We start from the raw sequence: 21,586 nt of genomic DNA, 5'->3' as shown, positions 1-21,586 counted from the left end.
TTTTTCTTCATCAATCATTAACCTGTAACGGACCCTAGACACAGTAGCTGCTGCATTGGTGACAAGTAATGGGGATCTAAACAAACAGTAAACAACGTAAACCCACGTGTGCCTTACTGTCTTTCATCACTGCATGTTACACTGCACCATTTAGATCCAATCAGGTGAGCGCTGTGGAAGTAGAGAGACTTTTTTTCTCGCTTACAGTGAGGTCTTTCACCCTGGTTATCATTTCAAAAGGGATGGAACAAATCAAAATGACCTTTTCAGTATCATCCTGCAACCTGACGATACCTCAGTGTCCACTTTCAGTCATGAAAGGAGCCGAGTCCTCGTGATGATATAAGTTTGGATTCGGTGATGAATGCTTCATGAATCCCTGAATCAGCTCACTAATACTGTCTGACTACAGCTGGGAGCGTTTTAATTATCCAGACTGTAACCTTGAGTAACTCATGAAGGACTACTTATCAGTAGCTTTTGGACCTTGCTCTCTCTTTCTGTTAAGAGCCTCGTCGTCTCAGTATCTGTGGCACGCGTTTGATCACATGCAGTCTACTGTCCCTCTCCTTCGCAGTCACTCCTTCAGGAGCCCACGTGCTGCTGGTCTGCTGCTGCTGCTGCTGCCTCAAGGTACCTGAACTTTCCTGTCACTCTCCTCACAAGCTTGACGCTCTCATAATTCACCTCTAATCCTCTATATTCTTCATTTCTCTGCAGTTAAAGCGTTGTGTTTTTGCATCTCTCTGACTGTAATGATCCTTTCTCTGCCTGGCTCTCTTCTATATCTCTCCCACTCAGTTACTTTGTGTCTTCTGTTTACTATCTTGGGATCAATGTTTTCCAACCGCACACCCCATTGTTCTGTCTATCTGAATCTTGGGTTCTCTGTTTTCTAAGATCCATTTCCCCCACAGTCTAGGCCACTGTTCTCGGCTGCTTGATTAATCACCATCTGGCTTTAACAGCCAGGAATGAGACATCTTTGATGTGAAGGAGAAAAGTCACCTGGTTTAAAACTTGAATGTGTTTGGTTGAAAAGTGACAGTTTTTAGTTTTACAAAACAGCTAAGATGAACAAAACATGCAGGCAGTCTTTGAAACTACAGGTAGAGCTCAAGTTTGACATTTCAACCTATTCTTGATGCTTAGACTTCTTCGCACCCTTAAATCGCCCAAAAATGTTTGGTTTCGAGTTTTTTTTCTTGAAACTCTTAATGTAATATCACTGCAAAGTTAGCCCTGACGTAGCGCCTTTCCTCTCTGTCTCTCTCAGAACTCCATCAACAGTTTAAATTAAATTTAGGGCAGTTAATTCATCAGCTCGTGCGTTTATGGCAAACTGGAGCCTATGAAGGCAGCCTGCCGTTGAGGCCTATCATGCGGAAAGGTTGAATGAACACGCTGCCCAACGTGTGTCTGTCTCATCATCATCAAACTCCATGCATGCTGAGAATAATGAACTTTGGAAAACATGTGACCAGCCTCTGTGCTGACACTTTCAAACTTTGTGTGTGTGTGTGTGTGGCTTGGTGTGTCTCAGTCGGTAATTCTTCCTCAGAGGGGCGTATGGTTACTAATGAAGAGCCGGTGTTTTCGGGCATGTTTGCCTGTCTCGCTCTCTCTCTCTGTCAATACACTCAACCTTAAAAGGCCATTTGCTGTGTGGCCTAATGGCTCTCCAATCCACAAAACTGCTCTCTAATCCAACAGCGTGTACACTGTGATTTTTTCTTTTTTTTTGGCATGTTTGTTCCCACATTAGTGCCTGTGACATGTAAATATGTTTTTGTTTGACGGGATTTGGACAGGACTGAAGCGACACAAGTATTTGCTGTATGCGTGCTACGAAAAATCAGTCTCCATGGTAACAGCATCACTGATATGACCTGTGTTTCCTCTACAGATGGCAGGAGATGATCATAGATAACTGGGGGAAAGGTTTACGTCTCCAGTCCCGCATCAAGGCCAAAAACTCTCCATTTGTGACTGAAATCTTGTTCAGAAAACATTTTCTTACTTTTCTGATTAATAAATAATCCACCAAGACACGAACAATGGCATCCTACAGCCCTGCCCCGACGCAAGAGGCGCCCAATGGCAGACCCCCATCTGTGAAATCTGAAGGCTCGGAAGAGTCCATGAAGCTGAAGAAGGAGATCTCCCTCCTGAACGGGGTCTGCCTGATTGTGGGGAACATGATCGGCTCTGGGATCTTCGTCTCACCCAAGGGCGTCCTCATCCACAGCGCCTCCTATGGCCTCTCCCTGGTGGTGTGGACTGTTGGAGGGATCTTCTCCGTGTTTGGGGCCCTGTGTTACGCTGAGCTGGGGACCACCATCACAAAGTCGGGGGCCTCCTACGCCTACATCCTGGAGGCCTTCGGGGGTTTCCTGGCCTTCATTCGTCTGTGGACGTCGCTGCTGATCATCGAGCCGACCAGCCAGGCCGTCATAGCCATCACGTTCTCCAACTACATGGTGCAGCCCATCTTCCCCACCTGTATAGCGCCATACTCGGCCAACAGGCTGCTGGCGGCTGCTTGTATATGTAAGTACACATCTGGAGTGTGAGTGTGAGTTAGTGTGTGTGTGCGTGTTGAGAGAAAGCAGAAAAATTAGTCAATGTACAAGTAAGTGCTATTGTGCGTATCGTAATTGATCTAAAGAGACACAGATGATGTCTGTCACACTTTCGTTTCACAACTTAAAGAGAGCATGTGAGTTTGACAGACTAGAGAAGTGAAAAATGGTGACAGCACTGCTGCAGTCAGCAGGTCTTCTGCAGAAAGACTCACGGACATCAGATGAAAGAGGAACAGAGCAACCCCTAAAAGCGCCAACTAGGAGGAGTAAGGGAAAAAAGGCATTTTACTCAATCTCAGAGCACTGATTTAGAAATCCTGGCACACTGGGACATGAGTCACAGCTTTTTTTGTTGCAGGAACAGCTAGAAACTAGTCATAAATGTAGAGGTAAGCTTTGTATAGGGATGTGGCCCAGATTGCCGAGGTAACTAGAACACAATGGCGCAGAGAAAGAGCAAAGCAGACGAAACTGCTCACCGGGGCAACTGAGCACAACTTTAGAGGCGAAGAAATGCCAACACTCAGGCAACCAGACAAAAAGCCAAAGACAGACAGAGACCTTGCTGAGGTGATATATGACAGACAAGCCCTGATGTTCAAGATAAAAATTATAAAAATTGTGCTGATTTGCAATAAATATCACTCATCCACCCACCTGAAACGCACACACACACTTGTGCCATGCACCGATAAGCAGTACACAGAGGAGGAGGGCTGAGAGTGCTGATAGCTGTGAGGTAAAGTCCTTCGTGCGGTGAGACTCTGACCTGAGAGGCGAACAGGCTACCGACAGCTCAGCACAGGACTGAAGCTTAAAACCGAACTAAGCGCGCTTCCTGTCTGTGAAAAACCTTTACTCTTCAGAAGAGTGAGACTGGGAAGCTGCTCCCGTCCTGCCTGTGAATCCTGATCTCAGATCTGATTTCGTAGTCCCTCTGTATCCCCAAAAGTAGGATAAGCCGCTGGTCATACTATTATTGTTAAAAGTTAGTTTTTACATCCTGTTTCTACTCTGAACATTAAAATGTACGTTTGCTTTAACAGAAGGTTATTTATGCCAAGAAAATAAAAAACAAAAGTGCTACCAGAATTTGACTTGCTAAGTAAAAATTAAGTGAAAAACAACATATTGAAGATCAAAGCTGATAAGTCGAACTTATAAGTTAAAACAAAGTAACATTTCTTGACTTATTATCTCATGATTTAGCATCTCATACTAATGAACTAGTAAGATGGAACTTTAACTCACTTTGAAATGGTAAGTCATGATATTTACTTGATATCTAATTTTCTTAAATACTAAGTAAAAAATAAATATTGACTTAGTACTATCTGGATATGTCACGGGAATGTCATTTGCAGTCAAATGATTGAATGATTAATTGTGAAAATGATAATTATTATATTTGACACAATGACAGATGTATCAGAGGTAAGAAAACACCTTAGTTACACAGAAAAACCACCATAACCCTTTAAATCATGAAGGGCTAACCCCTGCCTCACCCCTTATAGGATCTCCTTGTCTGTTTAAGCAGTAGCTTACCAGTTAAATAACTCGTCAACTGAATGTTTTCTGCCAGTCGGGCTCCAGAGTCAAACCTTCCCACCCACACGTGAGTTTGTTAGTGAGAAACTGAATGAGTTTTTCCAACATCTCTGTTTCCCTTCACATCTGGACCATATTTGACCTCCACCATCAGCCATCCTCCCAAACCCGATCTCACGCCTCCCACCCTTCTAACCTTCCACTATCAACACACAGCGCCTCTACTTCTGTGTGGCGAAGCCTCCTTCTCCATCACTCATCGCTGGCCGCCTCTGTCCAGGGCGTTGCGCCTTGTTGTGTTTGACCGGCCCTCCTGTTGGGAACGGACCTGTTTTGATCCTCCACCTGTCAGTGAAGTGGAACATGATAGTGTTATGATGTGTCCGCTGAGGACGCGTTTGGTGGTCAACACGAAGGAGACGGCAGTGATGTAATCCTGTTTTGGCCTGTTCTTTAAACGACTGGGAAGGTCAGTGTGGAGTAATAAGTGTGGTCTGTGAGGGGGGGCACTTTGATGTGCTGTAGATAAAACATGTCCACTCAGCTGGTTTGGAGCTGAGTTTGTTTAATCAGTGCGTATGAGACTTATTGATGGAAAAAGACTTGATGATACGATTAAGTGGTTTTATCTCTGGAGGCTTTTGACATAAATAAGACAGATAATGAGCAACATGATTACAGGAAGCGCAGTTAATGTGAGACTCACTGTTGCTCCTGGATCATCCTTAATGAGCAGACATCCGGTGCCTTACTATCTGCATTTTTACGAACTTGGAGGGATCATGTGCTGATAAGAGGCCGGAGAGAGATAAGAACAGAGCAGTAAGAAACACGAAAACATGTTTTTCTAAGACATCATTGCAAAGGAGGGCAATAAGGAAATAGTAGCAGCTGAGACCACTTTCCTATCAGCCACCTACCTCAAGAAATATAAAGGTCGTCGGATCGGGTGAGTGGTTTCACAACACTACTTAATGGCTTTTAAACATTGTAAGATTTCCACAACTGTACCTGTGTGAACTTGTGTGTGTGTGTGTGTGTGTGTGTGTGGTTGTATGTGCTGCACTCAGCTGTTTCCTCATCTGGAAAACAACAGGCCAGTCTGCTTGAGTCAGCAGCAACGTTTCCTTAAATCAGCCACGCTGTCACACGGAAACATGCTGGCACACACACAGTTTACAGAGCAAGTGTCGCCCACTGACACAGTTTAAGGATTAGTTTCTGTGTGCATGTGTGTCTGAGTAATATATATATATACATATATACGTATTTACGTGTGTGCTTTGGTTGCTTGCCGCAGGTTTGCTGACCTTTGTGAACTGCGCCTATGTAAAGTGGGGCACCAGGGTCCAGGACTTCTTCACCTACGCCAAAGTCATCGCTCTCATCGCCGTCATCATCACAGGCCTGGTGAAGATCGGACAAGGTGCTAAAGCCGTCACCAGCTCCTTAAAATGACTGTATAGACATTAGGGAATTGATTCCTAAGTTAGCCCATTTCTTAACAATGAAACAATTGTGTTTTCCAGGTCACACACAGAACTTTGAGGGCCTGTTCGAAGGCTCCTCTCAGGATCCAGGACACATCGCTCTGGCTCTGTACTCAGCTCTGTTCTCCTACTCTGGATGGGACACCCTCAACTTTGTCACAGAGGAGATCAAGAACCCAGAGAGGTGAGGAGATAAAACTGATATATACGAGTGGGATTATAATGTGGTTTGTTTTCTTACTCAAATGCATCATATCAGAGGACAGTAGATTAAAATATGCATTTTTAAATACAGGGGCTTTGACTGCTTAGGGACAGTTAACCAAGCAAAACATCTTCATTTTAGATTCAAATGTTGTAAATATATATAAGTACGTATGTGTGTGTGTGTGTGTTTGAGCCTTTTGCTGTGATTCACACGGCCAAAACTGATCAAATGGGACGAGACTACACATGTGATTGGACCACAGTCGCCTCGCCCAGAGTTCCCAGGCAGATTAAGTGACAAATAGGCCCACCTCAACACAATCCCCATCCTCACTTCACCTGCGGGTTCGATCTGCTCTGGACCCGCAGCCTCATCTCATCTCTTTTGCTTCCCTCTGCTGTTTGTTTGTGTGAACTACAGGAATCTACCCCTGGCCATCGCTATTTCCATGCCCATAGTCACAGTGATCTACATTATGACCAACGTGGCTTACTACACCATCCTCCCCATGAATGCCATCTTGGACAGTGATGCTGTAGCTGTGGTAAGTGCATACAATCCCCAATAAGTCTCCTTACTTTGGCTCTACATTCATCACATGCAGCTTTTCACCATTTCATCTCCTCTTCCCAGACTTTTGCAGACCAGGTGTTTGGTGTAATGAACTGGACTATTCCCCTCGCTGTGGCTCTTTCCTGCTTCGGAGGACTTAACGCCTCCATCTTGGCCTCCTCCAGGTGAGTGATCAGAATTTATTTATTTATTTTTTTTAAATTCACCCATGTGTCATCAGCACCCCTCCACTCCTTGTCACTTGTGTCCACCAGCATCACTCATCACCGCTCATTTTTGTGTCTCTAAAGGCTCTTCTTCGTGGGCTCCAGAGAGGGCCACCTGCCCGACTCCCTGTGCATGATCCACGTCCACCGCTACACTCCCATCCCTGCCCTGCTCTTCAACGTCAGTCAGCCCTCACACTCTTTTATTTCCTGTTTTCTAATGGCTCCATTTAGCTGTGTGCCTCACAGTGTTCCTCTTCTGCCTCTGCAGGGCGTCATGGCTCTGATATACCTGTGTGTTGAAGACGTCTTCAGGCTGATCAACTACTACAGCTTCAGCTACTGGTTCTTTGTCGGTCTGTCCATTTTGGGGCAACTGTACCTGCGCTGGAAGCAGCCGGACAGAAAGAGACCACTAAAGGTAACTCGGCTGAGCCTTTATCTGCAGTTAACTTACTTCACTGATTTAGCACTGTACTCCTGTATCCTTCAAGGCTTCATAGGTTTTTTCAGTCATACTAACCAAGACCTGACACACTGTAAAGTTAGTAGGATCCCCTATTGAACATGAACATGAACATGAAAAGAGACATTTTAAAAGGCTTGCATGTTTTGAACTCAATACTCCAATGGTTTATGTCTCTCCGTTTGACCCTTCCCTTGCAACAGAAATACAGTTAACCTCATTACATACTACAGACCCTCACCTCTTTTTTTTGCTCTCTTTCCCCCCTCAGCTCAGTCTCTTCTACCCCATCGTTTTCTGCCTCCTCACCGTCTTCCTGGTGGTGGTGCCGCTCTACAGTGACACCATCAACTCCCTGATCGGCATCGGCATCGCCCTGTCAGGAGTGCCCGTCTACTTCCTCTGCTGCTACACTCCAGCCCGTAAGAGGCCGCGGCAGCTGCAGAACCTCATTGGTAAGAGAGCGGCAGGATTCTCTCATTGTTTCCATTACGTTTAAACAGTCTCAGTCTCCTTTCCTGATCTCTGGTGATTAGTTTGGGTATTTTCATTGAAAATGACTGAAAGAAAAACACACTCCACAATATCATACTGCTTAAATAGAATGAAATACCATTAGATTTTGTATTATGTCCATTTTCAGCTGTTAAAGAAAATACCACCTCTGTCATATAGACATTTCATCAGTCATCGTCATCAGACCTTTTGAGTGGTATTAATTTATATCATTTTGTTTAGTCAGCAACTAAATACAAGGCTAGTTATAAAAAATAGTTGTTGTTGTGAAATCTTTTGTCATAAACAGGACACTTGCTGAAGGTAATTGATCCAACTTGAACCAGATATCACGGCTCCTCTTTAACAGTTTTCAGCTTGAACCCAACACTTAGCGGGTTTTATCAATGTCAACTTGAATTAAACTGAATCCAAGCTAATAATAGATGACCTAACCTTTCTCCCGTCTCCACCTCTTCTAGCTAAATTCGGAGTGCTGATTCAGAAGGTGTGTTTCTCCGTTCTGACTGAAATGGATTACAAGGCAGAGTAGAGGTTTGTTTTCAACACCCTGCCGGAGAGACTGACGACGCACAAACGCAGAGGCTCAACCTGAACTCAACCTGGCCCGGTCGCTGCCACCACGAGGCCTCGATGGACAAAACATTTGGGCTTGAGCTGGACTCCAGCTCTCTGACCTGTCAATCATCACCCGGTGATAATGTCGATGAATGTGTGAATGATGGCGCCCGGGTGGTTGTGGGCAAGATTTCACTCTAGCTGACTGAGACTTCAGAGGGAACATTTCAATGCACTCCTGAAGAAATCACCTGTTTCTATTACAGAACTGTACGTATTGTTAGAGGATTATTTAATTGATATGTCAGGACAAGTATTTTGTGTGAAATTACATGCATGTATTACCTTTTTTGATTGTACTGGAAGGTGGCAAATTATTATTATGGTTAAATTGTTGAAGTGGACAGGAGAACATCTTTGAAACTAGAAGCACTGCTGACCATAGAAACAGCCTTGGGATTATTATTAATATTATTTGCACAAAGAAAATCAAGCAGTAAAACAGATTAGCCATGTTTCCACGTTCACAAATGTGGAGGGAAACGTTTTATACTGTCATCTATGAGGTCTAGTGAAGGGCTATTTTTACACAAATTAACTCTTTGTTAAATTAGAGTTTGAGACAGTGGAGCTGCAAACACGTATTTATATTAAAATTGCTTGTTGACAACACAGACTGACTAATGTCTTTCATTCTGCTCCAAGGATGTTTCTGGGGAACCTGATTCATGTGCACTGAAAAACCACTACAATATATGCGCAAAACTCGATATTCTGAGGCAGGTTTTGCATTTTAATTAGAATAATACATAATGACAACCCTGTCCCGCCCGGTCCTCTCTTCCATCCATAAATATGTACATAAGTCATTATATCATGATCTATCCAATAGTGTCCTGCCATGGCTTCACCTTGTCACCAGCTGGTTTGCCTTTGGCTGATGCTGCCATTGTTGGATTCTGCTGGAGGGGATTGTGGGTAAACGTCTGCCTCAGTGGACCTGCAGAGAGAAATGAAGAGAAGATATTTGGCACAAATTTGAAAAATGCTAATGTGAAAGTTGTAGGCAAGTTAATCAATCGAGCCTTCAGGACAGTGTTCCACTTAGTGTGTGCCCTCCATCCCAACAACAGTGAGCGCTCATGGCTTTTTTTTGGGGGGGGGATGACACCTGCCTGTTTTACACAATGGTCAAATGCTGTGAGTGCTTTAAATGGAGCGCAAAAGATGGAGGAAAAGTTATTATATGTGGCCTTTGTGACAGCACCACCTGTCACATCTGATACTGGATTGTCTCTTTTCAGATAAACACAAAAATGGTACACAAAACATGTTTACCTGACATAGGACTGCAAGTAATGATTACAGTCCTTATAGATAAATCTACCAATTATTTTATTACATAATTAATCATCACATGCCTTTATCTGTTCTCCCAACAGTCCAAAACCCAAAGATATAGAATTTTTTTGTCAGAAGGGTTAAAAGAACATAAAAGAAAATCTTAACATTTCAGAAACTGGAACGAGTGAACTTTTGTTATTTTGGCTTAAAAAGACTAAATAATAAACTAATTTATAATTGATAAATTGAGCGATTAAGTGCAACTAAACACAACGCCAGTAAGGTACTCACTGACTGCAGATGCTGTAAATTCAGTGAAAATCCTTTTAGGTTTCAGCCTTGGTAAAGTTAACACGCACATCTCAAAACAGAGTCCTTTATTACTTGCAGTGAGACTGTTTTACGGCCTTGTGGACTCAAAGGCAGTGTGTTAATCTGTAGCTGGAGCAGTTTTCAAAATGTGTATTGAGCTGCAGTTTGTGTCAGTTTAATCACAGCGTCAAAAACAGGCTCATTAATTTCCTGGGTTTTACTGTTGTTCTTATTGTAATAACTGGATCTGACCACAAGGGGGATTACCTCCTCTATTTCTACACCACCACTCCATTTTAACCAACCATAACATTTTAATAGTGCCACATGCCAACATGTTTTTTTTTCTTTCTCCCAATTGTTCAAGTTCCACTTTTTTCATCCTTTATTCTTATTTAAAGACAACTCCAGGCAGCACACAGCAGAAATAAAGAAAAAGAAACAATAAAAAGTGAATAAGGATCGGTGAGACTGACCTTTAGCAGCCAGGTCCAGATGATTCTTGATTCTTCTTTCCCTCTCTTGCAGTTGCTGAGCCAACTGAGCATTTTTCCAGCCTGGGCAAACAAAGGACAAAGACAGAAATAATAAGTGCTGCAATTTCCTGATATCTTTGTTTAAGTGAAGCAAAAAACGCTTGCCTCCTTGGTTTAACCTTATTATTAAAAACCAATCCATGAAAAGTCCTAATCTCTTGCATGTTAGTTCAGACACCAACCCTTTTTCATGCTTTCGATGAAGCCTTCATTTTGGGGCAGGGCGGAGGGCGAGTGTTTGATCCTCTCCGGGATGTTCAACTTTTTTCTGACATAGGGGTGTTTGAGCAGGGCGACTTGACCCAAGGAGAAGCAGTTGGAGGTCAGCCAGTAGGTAAACACTGCCTGAGGTTTGTTTGAGAGGAACAGGATTTTAGACAGCCAAGTACTGTTTCAGTATGATGCAAGTGGAGGTTTAACCAGAATAAAAGCTGATGTGAATGAACAACATACTGACCGTGGGGAAATTGATGGTGAAGGGGAGGATGACAAGGGGCATGACCCTGAACACAGTCTTCATGGCTCGCAGGTTGGGGTTGTCGATACCAGACTCTGCGCCCAACTACAAGAGATCGGAAACAATGTGGTGATGATAAAGGGAAAACACGATTACATCCAGCATCATAACATCACCCATCACAAACTCTGTCGGCCTAATGATAGCCCTGTTATTCTTGTAATTATGCTTCTTGTTTATTCTGGCTGGCTTTGAAAGAGCATTGAGAGAGATGGTGATTAACAGGGGTGATATTATTTTACATTTACTGTGACCTTTTTTTTTTTATTTCTGATAGTTGTATTAAAACTGGCTGACCTCCAGGATGAAGAACATGGTTCCAGTGACGGCAATAGGCAGGATATAAAAGGGATCTGCTGCTGTCAGGTCTGAAAACCAGAGCAGGCCTCCTGTCTGCATGCTGGGCACCGGCAAATAGGCCATCTTCCTCAGTGCGACGAAGAAAGAGATGAAGACTGGGGCCTGTCGGAACAGATACATAAGTGACTTGCCCTGATGTGAACAACAGCTTCAACATCTGACATATGACATAATTCATAATAAAAGGACGAGATAAGAATCACACTCTATGATGCTGTGATCTAAATCTTCAATTAAAACCTTGTTCAACAGATTTAATTAAATGAAACTTGAGTTAAAACTAAGATACTTTGCTGACTTCGTTGCCCTAACCAATACAGAGAGATGAACAGACCTGCACCAAAGGAACTAGGAAGCCACGGAGAGGATTTACATCATGCTTCTTCTGGAACAAGCTCAGGTCAGAGTAGGCTTTGGCAACTGAAACAAGCCAACAAAAGCTCATGACAAGTCGATAAGGCTGGATATATACAAGCACACATTCATGCATATACAAAATGAAATGATGAAAAAAAAAAAGAGTAAAACATTACATTCATATTTGTTTCCACTCTGTTTGGCCTCATTCATCTTTCCAGTGAGTTTGGTCATCTCAGGCAGAACATTGTTCAGCTTGGCTGCCTCCCTCTGGCCCTTCACTATGACTGGAAACACAGCCATACGAGCCAACACCGTGCCTATGTGAGCATGAGGGATTGACAGAAACAGGAAAGAGGAAGAAGAGAAAGAAAATATCAGCCACATATACTGATATAACCTGCCTTAACTACTTTCTCACATTGTTGACTTATTGATATATAGTTTCTATTCTGTTGATCTGTGCTTACCTATAACAATGGCCCCCCACCAGGGCAAACCAAGATCAACATGAATGAACTCTAATAAATTCTGGATCAGCCCCACTGGTGTGTTGCCGGCCAATCCCAGCTCTTCTAAGCTGACTTCTGGAGCCACAGCTTGCAGGACCTCCACTGCTGTCGGTGCCCCGTCGGCCACCTGCTCAGTGACTGGCTGGGTTAAAACAGTGGACACAAGCTCAGGGGAGAAATCCAAGACTGGAGGAGGGGGAGCGATGTCCACTCCTAGTGCTGCTGTGGAAACAGCTTCAACCGGGATCTGAAAATATCGATGAAAATGGAATCAAATCATTCCAGTTAGGAGGCAATAGGAGGCCTTAGATGAGACAATTCAATTTCAGATGTAGTCTCAGCCACCTGTTCAGCGATAGGTTGTGCGATGATGGGGGTGGGGTCAGTGGGAAGAGGGACAGAGGAGGACTCCAGGACTGGAAGGACGTCAGAAGGCTCCACCACTGGAGCTGCCGTACTTCCATCCTCAGGTGGAAACTGGAAATATCAATACAAATGTCAATATCAGGTATTCCAATCTATTCAGACAGCTGTTCAATTCAACTTTAACTTTTGAGCAAAGATTCAGTGCACCATAAAATCTCACTGGCCACAGCATCAATCAGTTCACTTTGACAGATTTCAATACTTCCATTATAGAAACACAGAAAAAGTGTAGCATCTCTACAAGGGTAGCTAACTTAAGATACTCCGCAATTATTTAGTGCACTGTAATAAAGAAATGCAACCATGTCAATGATATCATAAACTCTTCAGTACAAATGTGGCACTTTTTTCATCAACACTTGGCTCTGTTGGCACTCTAGTGTTAAATGTGAGAGGCAGTTGAGGATGCAGCCATGTTCAAGAGCAATACTGATGAATAAACAAACACAGAGATCTACAATTAGTAGACTAACTAGTGTTGAAGGTTTTGGTTATATGCAGAATGGGGAAATTCTTGAGCAAAACAAAAAGGTAAACCTTTAAATAATACATGCTCTCAACATGATAGTGGAAGCTCTATATGAACATAACAAACACAGTAAAGCAGATGGACATTGGCCAGAACTGGTGGCAGTATTTTGGTGTATCATATTGTAAAATATAGCCCACATAGTCGTGGGGGAACCCATGAAACTTTGGATCGGATCCGACTCACCACAAAGCAATTTTTGACACAATTCTTATCCCGGCATGTTTAGTGGTTGCACTTGCAGATTTGTAAATCATAAAAGAGAGGACTATTGGGCTTGGCGAAGGTCTGTGTTCTCTGAGTGTCATTCAAGTTTATTAATGAGATTTCTGGTATGTTAAAGTACTTTTGAACAATTCATGATGTGAGTCTACGTAGAGGAGCAGCCAAACTAAAAGCAGTTGTAGATTGAGCATTGCCAGGATACTCCCACTCTTTCCTCTCGAGCACCTGGATACCAACTCACCTGTGAGCTGTTGTGTCTGACTGCCACGGCGTTCACCCAGAGGAACTTCCCATGATGTCTGCGGCCCAGCACAGTCCTGGTGGCGGGACTGCGACACTCAAACACAGTGTGAAGATGGGACCTCTGGAGCAACCGCTGTTTGTGAACCAGAGGCACAGTGTGTCAAACAGGTACACACTTAACATAATAAACAACAACCTGATATCACACACGTCACATGATGTCACAAAACTGCAGCCCTATACTTTTTTGTTCTGTCAAGCCCAGGTTCAGCTGAACTGTAGCTAAGTTGGATGTGTTATAAAGTAAACTGTTTCAGATGCGTAAAAATGTATTTATCCTATGTGACTTATAATCTCAAAACATTTTACAGGTGATTCAAGCCTACATTGATGACAAACCATTCACAAACTATTGTTGCTATACTCTGAGCTTCAAGGTTTGTCAGATATTCATCTTTCTTGTGCCAAAAATGAATTTGAATGAATGAATACAGTATTACATTGGTGTGACACTTGATGACAGTGTTGCCCTCAAGAAATTAAATGATCTAAGCTGTTGGTGTGCTGCAGGTTTTAGTTAAACCTCAGATACAGTGACCTCTACAGGACATAGCAGCTGGGTTTAGGCTGGAACCACAGCTCATAAAGTTCAGGTTTAAACCCCTTACCCTTAAACTAAAGCTAAGTTAATGGCAGAGCAACAGCCTCTGTGCCTTTACTTCAGGAAAAATGTGGTGGTGGTGGTTGTTGTTGTTGCTGCTAGCAAAGCTATCAGCTGCTAACAGAGCCCTGCTAGCCGGTGTGGTCACACACAGCTACAGTTAAATAATGTCGAAAGACTCTGGTTGTCTGCCTGCTGGTCCTGTACTTCAGTGCCTCTAGTTAAGCAGACCATGTTGTTCTTGTTTTAAAAAAAAACTGGTGATACGATGGTTATATACTGGAGGACTCTGTCTTGTCTGAGGCTGGGACTGTCAAAGTCACACAGAAGGCACGCACTCATAACTGCGCAGCGAGGATGCTAGCCGGCTAGCGAGTTAGCCGGGGAAAGTCACTTTTGTCGTCTTTGTGCAGAAGCAAGAATGAAGTACCAGATGTGAAACTGTAAAGAAGACCTACGTGGCTCCAAATGTCTGAAAGCGGATGGCTGCCTCTGCTCGGTTTTCCAGTCTGTCTCAGGAAACATCTTGCTAAACAACCCGGAGTCACCCCACTCCTGATGGCAGCCATGTTGGAGAAATTCCCTGCTACGGAAAGCGCGAGGAACCAGTTTTCGTCAAGCTTCGCCTGTGTTTGGTGTACAGTTTGTTATTGATTATCTGGGCTAACAGTGTAGTGCCTTTCTGTTCAACTAGAGCAATACTGTGAGGTACTAAATGCTCATTGCAAGTGGTGAAATAAGGAAGTCATGGAAAGTTTGTTAGCACATTTCAACAACAAGGAAATTCAAAGTGCTTTAAAAAGAACTTGGCAGAGTGCAAAAGAAACACATTATAAAGGGACATAGAGTACAATAAATACCAGAGTTAATAGTAAATAAAAACAAGGTAAAACAGAATAAGACTAAACTTAGTGAGGTGTGTTAGAACATGTTTGAGCTACTTCTTGGCGCTGTAGAAGTTTTTTATACTTCAACTATACTGTAGTTCAGACGTAATCATTTACAGCTACTTCAGATTTAAGAGAGTGATAGGAAAAATCACAAACACACAAAATTTTGGTCTTTGTTCTTTGTCTCTTTCTCCTGTTGTGCATTTCCAATTACTCCTTTGCTTCTGGCACAATTGAGTCACTCCATTTTAAACTGCAAACACATTGTCAAAGTGTCAACCACTTTCTAATAACAAAACGATTTTTGTTCCTCGCTCTGGAAAGTGATACATTGGATCAGAGCACAGAAGTAAACACGAGACAGAAGGATAAGATAGAAGCTCAACTTCAGCTGGAAGTTAAAGATATTTTCACTGGTAAATGGAGAGTTACTTTTATATTGTTACGAAAGTAGTTGTAAACATACTGCAGGCTGCCTGCCTTGGTAAAATACTTTTCCTTTCACTGGATTACTCATCCACTGAAATATGGCGGTTATGAGCATCATGGCCTACTTTAAAGGTTAAATGGCTGCAGGACTTGGTGCTCTTGACTGTCACGTGGATTCCTGTAAATGTGACTCAAACTGAAAATGAAAACAAATCTTAGTGCAGGACAGGACAGGGTGGAGGCTTCCTGCTAGATCAGGTATTCACAACCTCAAAGAGCCAGTTAACCGTAAATAAGAAAGCAAATCAAAAGTAAAAACAAGGACTTACATTTGAATTTTATTTCCTTCACACAGAGCAAAATACAGTTTTCTGAAATCATATCAGATATTACATCCAGAGGCATCTCTTACGATTAATGGCAATGAAATATAACAAATATACTAAATGTACTATATATGTATAATTGCTTCAACTGTAAAAATAGTCAATTTCAAGAAATTAAGCAGAGCAGCAAAAAAATAAAAACTATAACTTCAGTCTGTGATTTCAACTGTGTGATTTTGTTTTTCTTTGGCAAACAGGTAGTGATGCATTGTACATTACCAAACAACAGAAAAGGTGATCTGTGAAATCGACTGAACTGAAATCCAACTGCAATAATCAATAATTATGACAGTACTGCCAATACTGTCTGATTACTCACTGATTTCTGGTAGAGTGCAATTCTGCTAACAATGAGCATTGATTAAAAACTAAAAGTACAATCTTGTCAATGACCACAGCGACACGCAGTATTTATCTCTTCTTAATCTGACTCTGACGTTTGCTCGGCATTCTTCCTGCTTTTTTTAAACCAACTGAAACACCCAGTAGTTTTTCTCCGTTTCTTTTTTTCCTTTTTCCTTTTTTCTTTTTTTTCTTTTTTTCTTGAGCTAAAGACATATCCCTGTCCTCTTCTCCTCTCACATTCACCCCCCTTTTCCTTTGCTTGTTTCCCCTCAGCTGCCTGCTCTTGTCCCTCAGAGACACGCTTTTTTTTTGCCCCCTCATCCTCTTGTGCACTTTCAAAGACCCTTTTGGTTCCATGTTTCTGCGGCTCAGGCGAAGATGAGTCACTCACCTTTAATCTGCGAAAAGGCTTTGACAAAGTCTCCTGATGTGAGTTAGTTTCTATTAAAAGGTTCTTTGTCTCGCTGCTTCTTTGAGGGCCAAGTGGGGTTTCTTTACATTCAGTCTCAATTATCCTCACTTGTATTCTTGACTTCTTTGAGCCTTTGCTTTCTTTCATTGCATCTTCATTAAATTCCGTCACTGAACCTTTTGGTTGTGAATTTCCCCGGCTCACATTTTTTATCTGTCTCATAGAATCATCTTTCTTCCGCTGCTCTTTGTCCTGTCTCTCCACACCAACATCTTCATGTGTTGGATGAGTGACACTGACTCTCTGCTCCTGTGGTCGCTTCTGTCTAACGTCATCTGATCTTCTCCTGTCCTGATCCTCGACACCTTCACTAAGATCATCTCCTCTCTTTTGTTCCTTATCCCCCTGAGCATCCCTCCTCTCCTCCACCTCTTGCTTGTTTCTTTCATACCTGCTGCTGCTCCCCTGTTTACACTTCTGATCAGCTTTGGCCATTTTCTGTTCACTATCACCAATTCTTCCATAGTCTTGTGACTGATAGTGGAGGAGTTTTTCTCTCCCTGACACCGACCCTCTTTCACCAGCTCCAGTTTTTCCTTCCTCGTCGGCCTTAACATCTCTTTCCATCCTCTCTCTGTCTCCCTGTTTGTCCGTGCTGACATATTTAAGCCCATAATCTTGTCCAACTTCCTGTGTAACTCCCCGATCTTTATTTATGCTCTGTCTAGCATCGTCAAATCTGTCATTTTTCTGATACTCTGTAAGGAGTGCATACTCTGCATCCTTGTCTCTATTTCTATCAGTTGCCATTCTCTCCTCACCTCTCTGCATGTCCACACAAACTTGAGCGTCGTCATGTCTGGCGTGTCTGTTGTACTTCTGATCGTTAAATTCATTGTGTGCTACGCCTCCCTCCAGACTGTTCTGTGGTTTGGTCTCTCTGACATCATCTAGTCTTCCACTGTCATTGTCCTGATACTCTGCATTCCTGTCTGCATATTTCCTCTCTGTCTTCACATCCATTTCTCTCCTCTGTGTGTCGCTTATCTCCCCTTGTTTGGTCAGATAAGCATCTATTGCACGCCTGTCACTGACTTCTGGTTCAACATCTTGACTAAAATCTGGTCGCATCTGTCCAACATCATCATCGATGTCCTGACCCTCCACAGCCTCTTCTCTAGATGAGTTTCCTCTCTTTTGTACGTTGTTATCAGCCTCTGCATTTCCTCTCATGTTCTCCTCACCACTTGTCATTATCTTCCTCTCATCTATCTGTTTTTCGGTGTGAGCATCTTGAGGAGAATAATGCAAGTAATGACCCTCCACATTAGAGCAGAGGTCAGATGTTAGCCCCAGTCCTCTAGACTCAACACTAACTACGTCTGTGATTCCCATCTCTTCATTTCTGTCCATGGAAACAGCCGCTGAGGTGACATTACCAATGTCTGCCACCCCCTCAACCTCCTCTCTTTCTTGAATCTTTCCAGCCTCGTGGATCTCACTGGTAGCAGACAGGATGCCTCCAGGAGGAGACACGTCCATGATGTCTTGACTACAATTATCTGCAGCACGCACTGGAAAGTATAGGTATAAAATTAATTACAGGCAAAGCACCAAACAATTCTGTTGCGTGACACATCAGCAAGCATAATGACAGCGGTTGCCATCTTACCATCCTTTTTTCTGTAAAAAAGAAGATACGCGCTGTCGGATCTGGGGAGAAAAATGTGAAAAGACAGTAAGGTCATTTTCAAATACAACAAATTGTATGTCTTATGTTTTATACAGGTGCTTTCTGTTGTTTGTGTGAACATGCAAAAAGGTTTATTTTTTTGCTTTGGTGCATTTACATCTGTGTTGTCTTGTGTTGTGTTGTGTTATGTTATGTTATGTTATATAGTCTGCAGTTATGATTACAGAATGGTGCAATGCAATCCTTCAATATGCTTATGTGGTATATTCAGGTGACCTGTTATGCATCCACCAGTGGATATATTCATGTTAAAATTCAATGAAGCATTAATAGTGTATGTGGGGAGGAGAAGAAGGAGCAAAACGTACTTTTCAAAGCTGTCCACCTGGAATGGCTGGTAACGAAGCTGTTGATGGAAGAATAACCAAGCGTAACGTGATGAATCAGACACTGTCGTACGTAACTTTCAACAAGACTGGAGATGAAGTGATCAGTCTTACCAATGTGACCGAGGTATCATTGAAGTCATACCACTTCTCGTCATCCTGGGACTTGATTGCTGCAGTGTAATGTCCACCTCTAAGATCTCCAAAATGATCCACAACCGCATACAGTTCATATGTCTGATTCTGATGAAAATGACATTAGGATTAGGAATGATAAAAATAAAGAAATTAAATGATAAAATTGTAAAATACAATATATACATACTTCTGGTATCTGTAGAGTGTAGGGAACCTCCACAGTGCAGCTGATTTTGACATATGTCATGTAACGGTAGTCAAACTCAAACCTCTTCAACAGCAGCATCAAAACGTCTGGATGACGCCTCATTACACATTTCTGAATGAAACACACAGGTCCCCAATATGGATTATCATGTGGTTTCAATGCCCTCGCAACACAATGAACTATTGATCCTGTCGTTTCAAAATCACAATGCAGACCAACCAGAAACATGTTTTCTCATTACTCACGATGGTAGCGTCAGATTTGGCATCACACCGGTCACAGTACACCTGGTTTCCTCCGCTGAGATCTGAGGCTCGGAAATATTCCTCAATGCCATCCACCTGATAAAACCAAAGCCAGACAACCAGCAATCACAAAAACAGTTTATACAGTCATAAACAACATCAAGTGACATAAAACCGACTGAACAAATCAATAGGTTAATGGTTTAAAGCATCAGAATTAGATTTTATACAGAAAGTCTAGTCTGGTGATTTACAATATGTAGGTGAAGCATTAACTAATATGTGTGTCATTTAGATTTTTAATGGCAGGATGGTCAGAGACACCAGTGGATGTGGAGAAAACCGCGCACTTGGTCTTGTGTGTATTTAGAACAAGTCTATGATTGAGAAGTGATACTGGAAAGCATCAAAAGCCAGTTGAATAACAGAAGACATCAGACAATCTGTTGCACTTAAGTCCTTTAAATCAAAACGTATAACTCGTATTTCCGCGCGAACATTCACTTCTGATTGCATCCAGCTTTGACTCTGTCGCCATCATCTGCCCTGATGAGGCCTCTGACCTTATGAACACGACATATTTAGTTTGCTAAATTTGAGTTTATCTCCTGGCAGCAGAGAAAAGCCAATCCATGTCTGCAGGACTCTTACCACTCGATAGTGTTCACTGTGGGAATCCACCAGTGCAAGAGGGAGATACCAGGAGGGTCCCTCAGTGTCAGTCTCTGCGCAACATCCAGAACATATCACCTTATGTGTCATCAGCATGTGGAAGATCTGAAAGGACAAAATACAGAGACTGGAGGGGAGGTATTCTTCATTAAACTTACTTATTCCCTGCGTTATTGATGATCTCTTTACCTTTGATGCCTCAGGACTGGTCAGACTTAAAATCTTCTCAAAGTACTCGGCAGCATCACGCTGTTCGTACACTGAGGGGCAGAAGAGTAGAAATGAATTTTTGTTTCTTCAACAAAATACGGAATGAAATGACCATATTGGCTCTTGGTGAACTTTTCCTTTAGGAGGCAAAGAAACCCAATTAACTAACTCTGGCTATTAGATATTCTTTGTGGGGCTTAAATACTGTATGTTAACAGGATGCAGGAAATTATATTATTTTAAGATACTACTCCATGTAACCTTAATGAAAATTCATGATGATCAAATTTCCTAAATAGTAGGTTTGTTGTCCTGGTGATAACACAATGTACCTTTGTCGATGCCCAACTTCTTTGTGATGTGGTAGGTGTACGCGTCATATCTTTTTAAGTCATCAAACAAGGATGTGAGCTGGCGATCTATACAACCAGTGTAAGGATTTTCACTGGTGTGCCTAAAGAAAGTTAAGACATGGTGTTCACGAGACATAAAAACTGCAGCCTCCATAAAATTCAAATGGCGTGAATTGTGTTTTTAACCAACCTTTCCACAGCTGCTCTGAAGTCTTTGGACATGAACAGCACCTGCAGCACACTGTTCAGGTAACATGTTGCTCCTTGGTTTACCAGGCCATGGTACTCATTGGCTGATGGGAGGAGCTTGTTATTAATGCATGTTCATTGACTTCATACCGAGACTGTGGATAATAAATCAGCCAAACTTACCCAGAGATGGAGAATTTCTGTAGAAAACCTCCTTTCCTTTTGTCCATAAATTCATTTTGATGCCTTGTTAGGGACTTTATCAGTCCACTTCAACTGTCAGCTGTCAAGAATTTGCAGTTCACAATCATAAGTCATAAAGTTCTGTAAACCAACACAAATACAGAAAACATACAATCCTACCTTCAGCTGTGAGAGGCATTCTCGCAGAACTGTCGGACAACAGCCTTTTCTCTCTATTCATCACCTAATCTCCTGTAAGACCAACCCCCCTGGTGCCTGGTGTACTTTCTCTTTCACTTCTCCGCACAGCTGCTTTCAGGGTGTGCTGGGAAAATTGTATTTCTCAGACATGACTAACAAGGACAATGAATAGCTCTTTGCAGATCTAGTTTTAGAATAAACCAGAAACTACCAAAGAGCTTGGTCTCTGTCTTCACTCCCTGTTTTACAGAGGGACTTGAATGCAGCAGTTGCAGCTGCTGGAGGCAATAACAAGATTTTATAGGCTTAAAAATGGCCCATTTCCTGCATCAGGATCGTGTATGGAAGCATATAACGCATCCTTATCCGTAATTTAAGAGTCCTGAGCTCTTTTGCACAGTACCAACATTGCAACATTCCTATTGGCACACACATATGGAGATTTTCTATATTTGTAAAGATGTGTTTAGA

At 42.4% G+C, this 21,586-nt stretch overlaps 3 protein-coding genes across 3 annotated transcripts; 1 reads left to right on the top strand and 2 right to left on the bottom strand.

The window, feature by feature from the left end:
- Window positions 1-611: 611 nt before the first annotated feature.
- slc7a7 (solute carrier family 7 member 7) lies at window positions 612-8,827 on the top strand. Its single transcript, XM_070854298.1, has 10 exons — window positions 612-633; window positions 1,907-2,550; window positions 5,437-5,562; window positions 5,666-5,810; window positions 6,255-6,378; window positions 6,468-6,571; window positions 6,698-6,794; window positions 6,885-7,034; window positions 7,351-7,534; window positions 8,057-8,827. Exons 2-10 carry the CDS (start codon window positions 2,058-2,060, stop codon window positions 8,125-8,127), a joined length of 1,494 nt encoding a protein of 497 aa, XP_070710399.1. The 5' UTR covers window positions 612-633; window positions 1,907-2,057; the 3' UTR covers window positions 8,128-8,827.
- Window positions 8,828-8,925: 98 nt separating this feature from the next.
- On the bottom strand, window positions 8,926-14,773 carry oxa1l (OXA1L mitochondrial inner membrane protein). Its single transcript, XM_070854297.1, has 11 exons — window positions 14,634-14,773; window positions 13,513-13,647; window positions 12,437-12,568; window positions 12,050-12,338; window positions 11,756-11,899; window positions 11,557-11,642; window positions 11,160-11,324; window positions 10,803-10,907; window positions 10,528-10,690; window positions 10,286-10,366; window positions 8,926-9,153 (listed from the first exon to the last, which is right to left on the bottom strand). Exons 1-11 carry the CDS (start codon window positions 14,742-14,744, stop codon window positions 9,035-9,037), a joined length of 1,530 nt encoding a protein of 509 aa, XP_070710398.1. The 5' UTR covers window positions 14,745-14,773; the 3' UTR covers window positions 8,926-9,034.
- Window positions 14,774-15,846: 1,073 nt separating this feature from the next.
- LOC139222798 (uncharacterized) lies at window positions 15,847-21,116 on the bottom strand. Its single transcript, XM_070854667.1, has 12 exons — window positions 21,095-21,116; window positions 20,915-21,014; window positions 20,733-20,835; window positions 20,522-20,643; window positions 20,169-20,239; window positions 19,959-20,084; window positions 19,308-19,403; window positions 19,042-19,173; window positions 18,831-18,959; window positions 18,699-18,736; window positions 18,310-18,350; window positions 15,847-18,211 (listed from the first exon to the last, which is right to left on the bottom strand). Exons 2-12 carry the CDS (start codon window positions 20,967-20,969, stop codon window positions 16,302-16,304), a joined length of 2,823 nt encoding a protein of 940 aa, XP_070710768.1. The 5' UTR covers window positions 20,970-21,014; window positions 21,095-21,116; the 3' UTR covers window positions 15,847-16,301.
- Window positions 21,117-21,586: the final 470 nt, after the last annotated feature.

This window comes from Pempheris klunzingeri, chromosome 23 (genome assembly GCF_042242105.1).
Source record: "Pempheris klunzingeri isolate RE-2024b chromosome 23, fPemKlu1.hap1, whole genome shotgun sequence".
Classification (NCBI taxonomy): domain Eukaryota; kingdom Metazoa; phylum Chordata; class Actinopteri; order Acropomatiformes; family Pempheridae; genus Pempheris; species Pempheris klunzingeri.
Note: the sequence above shows the minus strand (reverse complement) of the source record. Positions and strands in the feature narration are given on the sequence as shown.

What these genes read in the sequence shown, in the direction of transcription:
- slc7a7 (XM_070854298.1), top strand. Translation starts at nt 2,058, where the DNA reads ATGGCATCCTACAGCCCTGCCCCGACGCAAGAGGCGCCCAATGGCAGA. An exon ending in TCCATCTTGGCCTCCTCCAG is followed by an intron (nt 6,572 to 6,697) that starts GTGAGTGATCAG and finishes GTGTCTCTAAAG; the next exon opens with GCTCTTCTTCGTGGGCTCCA. An exon ending in ACAGAAAGAGACCACTAAAG is followed by an intron (nt 7,035 to 7,350) that starts GTAACTCGGCTG and finishes TTCCCCCCTCAG; the next exon opens with CTCAGTCTCTTCTACCCCAT.
- oxa1l (XM_070854297.1), bottom strand. Translation starts at nt 14,744, where the DNA reads ATGGCTGCCATCAGGAGTGGGGTGACTCCGGGTTGTTTAGCAAGATGT. An exon ending in CACAACCTATCGCTGAACAG is followed by an intron (nt 12,339 to 12,436) that starts GTGGCTGAGACT and finishes CGATATTTTCAG; the next exon opens with ATCCCGGTTGAAGCTGTTTC. An exon ending in TCCTAGTTCCTTTGGTGCAG is followed by an intron (nt 11,325 to 11,556) that starts GTCTGTTCATCT and finishes CTGTTCCGACAG; the next exon opens with GCCCCAGTCTTCATCTCTTT.
- LOC139222798 (XM_070854667.1), bottom strand. Translation starts at nt 20,969, where the DNA reads ATGAATTTATGGACAAAAGGAAAGGAGGTTTTCTACAGAAATTCTCCA. An exon ending in CCAGTCCTGAGGCATCAAAG is followed by an intron (nt 20,085 to 20,168) that starts GTAAAGAGATCA and finishes TTGTCCTTTCAG; the next exon opens with ATCTTCCACATGCTGATGAC. An exon ending in CCAAATCTGACGCTACCATC is followed by an intron (nt 19,174 to 19,307) that starts GTGAGTAATGAG and finishes TGTTTCATTCAG; the next exon opens with AAATGTGTAATGAGGCGTCA.